The sequence below is a fragment of the Austrofundulus limnaeus genome, unplaced genomic scaffold, assembly GCF_001266775.1.
Source record: "Austrofundulus limnaeus strain Quisiro unplaced genomic scaffold, Austrofundulus_limnaeus-1.0 Scaffold1424, whole genome shotgun sequence".
NCBI classification, from domain to species: Eukaryota; Metazoa; Chordata; class Actinopteri; order Cyprinodontiformes; family Rivulidae; genus Austrofundulus; species Austrofundulus limnaeus.
Genome location: NW_013953826.1, coordinates 43,893 through 52,693, shown reverse-complemented (window position 1 = coordinate 52,693; position 8,801 = coordinate 43,893). Strand labels below are relative to the sequence as shown.

The following is an 8,801-nucleotide window of genomic DNA, read 5'->3' as shown; positions in this document are numbered from 1 at the left end:
AAAAAATACACTGCAACTTTGCAGAGAAGCCAGCAGCAAGAGAGGTAGGATGGTCAAGCTAAAGCACAGTCTGAACACAGCTGCCTTAGAAAACGGCAAAGACGAGCTGTGAGTGAGAAACACAGTGTTGTCTGGCTCAACGGTTAAACGGCTCGGAGCGCTAAGATTTGGTCAGTAACCTTGATCAAAGGAGTCGTCAGAGGAACTGAGGCCCGCCTCCTCCAGCAGCAGCGATAAGTGCTTGTGGTTCTTCTTCTGAGACTTCTTACTGGAAAGCAGGGAAGTTGGCGACCGCCTCTTCCTGGTCTGGTTGCCATGGGAACGCGTTGCCGATAGAGGAGGCCAGCCCCCCCGGGCGGAAATGGGCTCCTCCGAGTCAGAGTCTGGTGTGGAGGAAACGCATTTAATGATTTATGAGGCAAGATAAATAAAACAATTCTGCCTGACCTGATCAGATTCAGCAAACTCAGCTTGAACTCGTGTTTTTTATTTAATACTGAATTAAAACAATTTAACATGTATAAAATAAATAAATCAACAACCTGACAAGGTAAAGTCTGTTTATATTAGGGCTCCAAGATAAAGACAGTCACTTGAAATATTATTGAATATTGTGACGATATGCTTTTAATTGTTAAGTGACATGCACCACTTGTCAATCAAACCAGCAGACTTGTCAGCAACAGACCAGTCACCAGTCAATACTGAAGAGCAAATTTCACACCCCCTAGCTACAGCAACACACTGCTATTTTCCTCTGACAAACTTGTTGGAATTTGTATTACCAAAGCTGCACGCTTCTAGTAGATTTTGTGAAATATCTAGAAGAAAATACTGGTAAGTTACACATAAGTGGGGAACGTGCAATTCAGACACGAGTAATCCTGAGTGGTTAGAAGGCAGAACAGGATCTGGAACAGTTCAAATGATTMATAACAGCTTGAAGCCGTCCTCACAAACAGCTAAACAACAGTGATAGGCAGGAACTACCAAGTGTTATGAGAGTAAGAACAAGTAGATCTACCATGTTCTGAATGTCATGGCTTTATATGTTAGATAAAGTTCAACTCAGTTACATGAAAGGTCAGTACTTAAAGCTGGCTGCGGCTGGTTTTGTGTGTAGGTCTGTGTTGCAACTTCAGGTCACACAAGTTTTTGTTTATTATAACAGGTTAAAATAAATTTACATAATGTATCTAATAGCCTATATGCCATGGTCATTAATGACGTATTTCTGGTAAAATTCTTGCCACTGCCTATGTTTTAGCGTTAGCTGCTAGTACTAGTCTGTGAAAAAGTCACAAAAGTTAAAGCATCTGTGATCTACTGATATAAAACGTGAGTTCTGTTGTGTGCCGTTGAGTCCACTAAGCAGCAGGTACGATCGAGTTGTTAGTTTTTCTCCTTTTTCCTCGATGAGGAGGTGACAGCTGTGGATCATAGCATTACAGGGAAAACTTATCTATAACGCTTGCGTTTGTAATCAGCATTTCTAACCTGAAGATATTCAAGAGCCAGCATCAGAAATGAGACGTGTGAAATGAAACGTCGGGGAAAACGATCCAAACCATACAAGTAGCCCATCGATTTAAAGTCCAGACTCTGCTCTTTCCAACAATATAAGTGTCACAGCTCTACGTGAAAAATTCACTGAACAAGCAGCCATGGAATAGCGAAAAAGACTAAATTCTGGAACCATAAACACGAACGTCTTTCGTTTTTATGGCTTTAATCCACTTTGGAGTGATTTTTTTTCCCACTTGGCTGGACCTGTACGTCTCCTGTGTTAATGTTGGTACATGTAATATGCTAATTCTGTACTGTGGAGATCATTAAGAGTTGTTGTCGGGTGAAAAAAATCTTTCGCTAACACTGTGTTGACCGTGAACCGGAAGTGCTGGGAGTGGCATCAAGTGCTGGACCGGATGTCTGTGGCATATAGGCTATTAGCTCTGCAATGAAGACTACTTCTAACCCTGGATAGCTCAACGGCAGCATAAAAACCTGCAGTAACTCTAGTTTAAGCTTTTAAGGATCTATTGCAGGGATAGGCAATTCTGGTCCCCAAGTGCTGCTGTCCTGCATGTTTGWCATGTTTCTCTGCTCCAACACACCTGATCTGAATGAATGTGATTATCAGGCTTCTGCAGAACTTGGAAGAGGTAATTCAATCTCTGAATCAGGTGTGTTGGAGCAGGGAAACATGTAAAACATGCAGGACAGTGGCACTTGAGGACCAGGAATGTCTACCGCTGATCTATTATAAGTTTCTCCGTGATTTCCTTCCAACAACTTCACTGAATTGATCAAGTCTCAGAACTACTTTGCCTCAATGTCTCCGGTAACGCTGTTAGCTTCACAGCTAACATTACAGCTGTGTAGTTTGTGGGAGGTCTCTTTACCCTGGGTCACATGACTGGAGCGATCTTATGTAGGCATCATGTCAATTTAAAGGAGGGTCGGAATAGACAAGTCAGACTTACAATTACAAGAAACTGATACTGCCCTAAAAAACTGGTTTTTGCACGATTCAAGTTTTAAAAATGTTCTTTTTATCAAACTAAGCTTCAGTGGAATAGAAGTTTTAAGAGTTAAATCATAAAAACATATCTTAAACATCTCTGTTTACTCCTGACTTTACATATTTTTCTACATGTTCACAACACACAAAATAAATTGGGCCAACAGGGAAAACCAAGCCAAACAAGCTGCCTAAATCTCAAGACATTTTTTTCTAAATCAGAAAAACATTTTCTAGACTCTATTCAACTTCAATCAAGCACATTAAATATATATTTCCTTTTCAGATACTTACTATTGGAGCAACTGCTGAGCTCAGATCTCATGGGCGAGAACATAGATGTTTTCTTCTGACCTTTCACCTTCCGAACAGTCTCTGAAGAAGTTTTGGCACTCAGCTTGAGTTTCCCTCCTTTAATCGAGGACTGGATGCCCCGATCTTTAAGTCCACTGTCAGCAGATTTACTCTTGGACTTCTCTAACTTTGAGCTGGACAGAAGTTTGCGAGAACCGCAGAGAGAGCCGAGCTGTGAGAGCGAGAGCGCTCTGTCGAGGTCTGATGCCAGCTGCTCCTGCTCGCACATGAGGCCACGTTTTGCCTTCAGCACCTGCAAACGCCACCGAAGGCACATTGAAATAAGTTAAAGTAAATCACACTGCTGCTGCTGATGTTGGTGCAAACGTGTGGCTTACCTCCAGAGTGTGACTCCTGGACGACTCTTGGTCGTTCCAGATCTTCTTTTTCTTCTTCTTCACCTTCAGACCTGCACTTCCTGTCTCTGTCTCCTCTCCGTCTCTGGACACACGAAACCTCTTCCTCTGTCCTTCCCCGGCCTCAGAGTCTTCTGAATATAGAACTGTCCTACCCGCCCTGAAAAACGAACTTATTTACACAAAACACAAACAAGAAGGCTAAAAAAATGATTAAAACAGATCTCCACACTCACTTCCCAGGCCTGCTGTCCAGTTTGGGAGGTGTGATTAAGTGTTTCCTCTTCCTGGGTCTTCCTCGACCACGTCTGGTCAGACTCCTCCTCTCATCCTCCTGCTGCCGCTCACTGACATTAACCACAGAGGAATTACTGGTGTGTGTTGGACCAAGGTAAAAATAATAACAATCTAGCTTTATTTGTGATTATTTCATCTTGTTWGGTGTAAACATCACTAACCGTTTGTCTCTGCGTCTCTGCAGTTTGCTCAGCTCTCTTTGTTTCTCCTTATACGTCTTCTGAAGTTCAGCCAGGCGGACACGATACTCCACTTCCACAGCGTCCAACATGTCCACTGACATTTTACTGTACAGCTGCTCAGACACACACACAAAGATGCAARATKAAGTCTGTGTCATAACTCTCCTAATGGAGCCGTTTTATAATCTGGGCAACATCTTACTTACTGGTTCTTCCTTCCTCTGCCTCCAGCTGTACTTCTTGTTGGGGTCCAGAGTTCTCAGCAGAGCGATGTGGGACTGTTGTTCTATGGCTTCCAACAGAACCTGCCTGCTTGCCTCAAGAAGACAAGCTAAACCCTCCAATGTCAGATCTGAATGAGATGCACAAAACATTAGAACACCTGAGGAACATCAMCGTGAACCAGCAGAGGTAACGGCTCAATGCTTACCTTCATCCAGGACGCTGGGCTCAGCCTCATGTTGGCCAATCTGGCTGAGCAGGGCCATTCCTTCCAGGGCCACCATCTCCAGAGACCCTGCACTGCTCAAGTCTGAACCAGCAGGTGGATTTTCAACCTGCAACAGGAGCGTTGGGGGAGATGGTGAGCTGGACCGGGCTTGGGCCATCTCGCTCGCTGTTATCAGGGCAAACATGCCGCCCATGGGATCCTCTGGGCGGATGAGGAGCGGGACAGGAGAGCCAAGGGCAGGAGGTTCACAGGTACTCTCTTTCAGACAGGAAGTGTCAGGCTGCTCCTGTTCACACACAGAGCTAGTGGTTTGTTCTAATGACACACACATCTGAGCTGGGTCCTGGCTGTCCGGTTCTGCAGTGATGGATGATGGATAATGTGTTTGTTCTGAATCCTTGAGGAGCTCTGGTTTAGGCTCAGTCTCTGCACATGCAGGAGACAGGACGTTAGCTGCCTGACATGAATAAGATGACACCTCCATTTTAACTGGACTCCCTTCTTGTTCTTCCTCCCTGACTTGTAGCCCTTTGGCTTGTTGTGTTGGAGGACTTGGGGCGTGCAGAGGTTGGGCTTTAGGGGTTTGTCTTTCTACATCAATATATCGACTGGCCTGATCAGGGCTGTGGCTTTGACGGAGCACTACGAGTGCCTCTGGTGTCACATCAGGGCGATACTGCTCCTCGTTGGGTTCTCGTTTAAGAAAGGATCCAGTCTTTGTTGGTTCTAGTTTCTGTGGCTTGATATCTTCATCCAACAGCCTCGAGTGGTGGTGAGCTGAGGGTAAAGATGCAGCTACAGCAGGAGAGCAGGAGCGATCTGTGTTCTCAGATGTTGATGTGGAGATGTGATAAGGGTGGAAAGGTGCGCCGTACGGGGCTGTGATGGACTGGTACGGGTAACCTGGAGGGAGGTCTGACATAAACATAAACATTAAGCAAGCAGCAACTCAACATTTGAAAACTACACATCATCCTAAAACAACGCTACTTTTCTCCTAATCTACAGGTTTTCTTTTACAAGATGATGAGAAACTAACCAGCGTAGAGGCCCTGCAACGGTGCAGGTGCTGGCTTCTGCCTTTCCCTCAAGCCCCCCTCCCCATCCTCTGCCACCTCCTGTTTTGGCCGTCGTGGTGAGGATGGAGGTGGAGAGGCTGAGCGGGGAGAGGATGGATGAATCAGGGGCTTTGGCGTGTGTGAGAGACGCCTCTGCCTTCCTTCCTCTGACTTGATGGGGGCAACCGAAGAGGGGATGGGAGGCAGCGGGGTGAGGGAGGACGTGGATGGCGTGGGTGATCGAGGGGGAGGGGTGGGTTTGCGAGGATGCAGGACTGGTGAGGGGGAAGAAATCAAAGAGGCTCGAACTTTAGGGTCTGTGTTTCGCTTGTCTACTTTGTCTTCGATATCTGGCCGGTGTTCGCTGGCTTTAAACCGCTCCTGAAACACATGAGAGGAAATGTTTCAGTGTCTGTTCAGAACGTGACAGGTGTTTTGAGGAGATGAATATTTATGTCTTGTCTGCATTATTTAAACGTCCTTTAAGTGAACTCCTTGCCAGGATGTGGCTGTTTATGAAAACTAAATGCTCCATTTATATTGCATGTTGTAGTTTTGCTAGACTTTTCTCTTATTTTGGTGTTTTGAAACAAGCTCGAGTCAAATCCAGCTTGCAGTGAGGCGTTGGACTCCTTACAAAGAGATATAAACAGGCAGTWAAAGTTTTAAATACTCCTTTATATTTTTCATCCAAGAGACAGTCTTTCTTGTAATATTTTTAAGTGCGCTTTATCAATATTGCTTCAGACTTCTGAAGTGTTTTTTGAACTTTGGCTGCTTTTTCCACTCATTTTCAGTCCACTAGCTAGCTAGTTTTGAAGTAACTAATTTGCTAGGTGGTGATGTAGTGCACAGCTTGTCACAAAGAGACAATATGGTCCTTTTTTTTAGCTGAATCTAGAATGAATACCTAAGATAACACCATTTCACACACAAAATATTATATYCATTTCTTAGGAGACATTTTTTGCATAGAACTGTTCAGGTGGATGCATGCAAGTCGTCACTTACGACTATCTGTGCGTTCCTCTGAAGCTCCAGGACCTGAGCTGTGTGCTGCTGGATCATGAACAGCTCCTGCTGCCGGATCATCTGGTGCTGAGAGAGGAGCTGCAGCTGGGCAGCGTGCTGCAGAGAGCTGCTCGTACCATAAACACCCGACCACACCTGAGCTCCACGCTCCAGGACGTCACCTCCTGCAGCCCGACAGAGAAATAGAAAAAATAAAATCTTACATTTTGAACCAGTTTCTACTTGTTTGATTAAACTGTTAATAATTAGTTTTCTTTTCAAACTGTCTTCTTTGTAAGAACCATGCAACTCATACCGTAATGTGGCAGGTGTTCAGTAGGTATGACAATAAGCTGCCCAGTCTGAGGGTCTCGGGCAAACTGGTAGGGAGGGGGTATGGAGCCTGGCAGAGAGGGTGGGTAGCCTGGGGGGAGAGGCTGGTGGAGTGAGGAGGCTCCCAGGCCTGAATAAAAGAAAACAGACAGATATGATAAAACATTTTTCTCTGCTCAACTACATCCTCCTACAGTCATTGTGCGGACTGGATAAATAAGCCACATATTGCTTTTTAGTGGGTTGTATTTTTTACTGTGTCTAGACAGAGAGGCCCTTGGGGAGTTTTGCATGAGTGTATGTCCCGTTCTTCTTGTGCTGTCGGATGTTATGTGTAAGCTTCCATCAGGATYTGACTGTGTGCATTTTGCTGGCGGTATTCTGAACAGCGACCACAAGAGAAGCAGTTCTGGAATGTCCTGAACAGAACAGGAATGTCAGTGACACCTGACCCCCAACGGTCTGTTGCTGGACAGACTGCCCGACAGATAGACAACGCCTCACTTTTTCTGCTGCACCAGTCAGAAATTATGCAGAATTTAGCTAACGGGTTTTAGATTCAGACAGCAAAACCTCAGTCCATTTTATTTCTTTCACTAATCTTTGACAAGAAAAGGCTGGCAGCGGTTATCAAATGACGTCATCCACATGTCTGTCCGTACCGTATGGAGAGCTGGACAGCCAGACTGATGGGGCTCCAGGCCGGGGCATCCATGGGTGAGAGGTCAGAGTTGAGGGGTCGGGAGGCCACCGCCCTGCCCCTGCTAGAGCAGCCCCGCCTGTGACCATGAGGTTGGGGGTCATGAGGCTGGGTGTCATCATACTGGGTGTCAAGCCTCCAGGCAGAGGGGAGGGATGCATCTGAGTAAACTCAGGCAGATTCTTGGACTCTCTGCAACAACATGAGATCATTTTAATTAAATACCTCATTTAAATAATTAATAGTAAACAAGAAGTGTAGTTATTGTTGCTATAGCTTCTGTTCTTGATTATTTAAGTCACTTATGTTTGAGTTAAAGGAGACATATCATGCTTTGAAATCCTGCTTTTTCACATTTAAATTATTCAGTGGGGTCTATATAAAGTGGAACTGCAAGGCTTTGGTCTGAATTCCTCCTTATTCTAAGACCCTCTTGCACCCTTTTTTTCTGAGCTGTGTCTCATAATAATTGACAGGGTTGAAAAATAGGACCCAAACAGAATATAAAAATATCTACTCAGCACCAGGAGTGACTAAATTCAACTTTTCTGCTCTCCTAGAGACTCCAAGTACAAAACAAAATGTATTCAACAGCTAAAATAGTGGATTTTGTATATGTCCCCTTTAAGGACGATGATCATGTTTTGTTAGAAAAATCATCACCTGATGACTTTCTCCTGCTCACGATCCAGACGAGCAGCCAACAGTCTGTCGTTGTGGTGGCGAGCGCGCTCCTCTCCTCGCTCCTCATCTGGGATGAGTTCAGGAAAAGGGAAAAATCAGACATTGGTGTTTGATAGCTTCATTTGAAAATTGTTCAATAATTTTTCTTCGATTAAAGCAAAGTGCTCAGTTAATGGATGCAGCAATAATCAAAATCTGGAGTGTTTAAAACAAAAATTATTTAAACTGCTGTAGAGCCCCATTTGATTTGCATCAGCTACTGAAAGAAACACAGGCTTCTGGCTAACAGCTTCATCTTAATTCACCAAAGCAACTGTTTGATGGAAAACTAAAAGAAAAACACATTTACTCGGCCAATTACTTTTTGACATAATTGTTATGAAAAAAACAACAACAAATAAACAATGTTAAAAGTAACTAATTGGTGTTTTTTGGTCATTATGGCCCTTTGCAATATTTACATACTTCAACCAGAGATCATGGGGGCTACAAGTTTCTGCTACTGTCATTTTGTGGGTCAGAAGCTGAAACGTTTGGGAACCATTGTACTAATGAATAAATAAGTCTAGAAGTCCATAATCATAATACATACAACACTTTAAAACATGGTTGAATGTAAAACTGACAGCATTGTTAAGATTAATAATATACTGTTTGTTCACATAAAACACGACAACATTTTAAAAATTAGAGTTGTTTGACAATGTCAGTAACCCACTAAAGTCGCTAAAACTAGTCTTTAACTAATCAGTGTGATAAGGATTAAACGTAAGGTTATGAATATACAGCGGGTAAAATAAGTATTGAACACGTCACTATTTTTCCCAGTAAATATATTACTAGAGGTGCTAATG

General features: G+C 43.8%; 1 protein-coding gene across 1 annotated transcript in view; it reads right to left on the bottom strand.

Moving 5' to 3' along the window:
- Nucleotides 1-8,801, bottom strand: part of LOC106535352 (trinucleotide repeat-containing gene 18 protein) — a gene marked incomplete at its 3' end in the record, with an annotated part of 34,789 nt that overhangs the window by 4,893 nt on the left and 21,095 nt on the right. Inside the window, 12 exon segments of the mRNA XM_014032345.1 lie at nt 180-383; nt 2,816-3,128; nt 3,214-3,391; nt 3,468-3,578; nt 3,690-3,823; nt 3,917-4,062; nt 4,141-5,076; nt 5,201-5,600; nt 6,231-6,415; nt 6,547-6,693; nt 7,226-7,455; nt 7,927-8,014. Of these exon segments, the coding sequence (XP_013887799.1) occupies nt 180-383; nt 2,816-3,128; nt 3,214-3,391; nt 3,468-3,578; nt 3,690-3,823; nt 3,917-4,062; nt 4,141-5,076; nt 5,201-5,600; nt 6,231-6,415; nt 6,547-6,693; nt 7,226-7,455; nt 7,927-8,014 (3,072 nt within the window).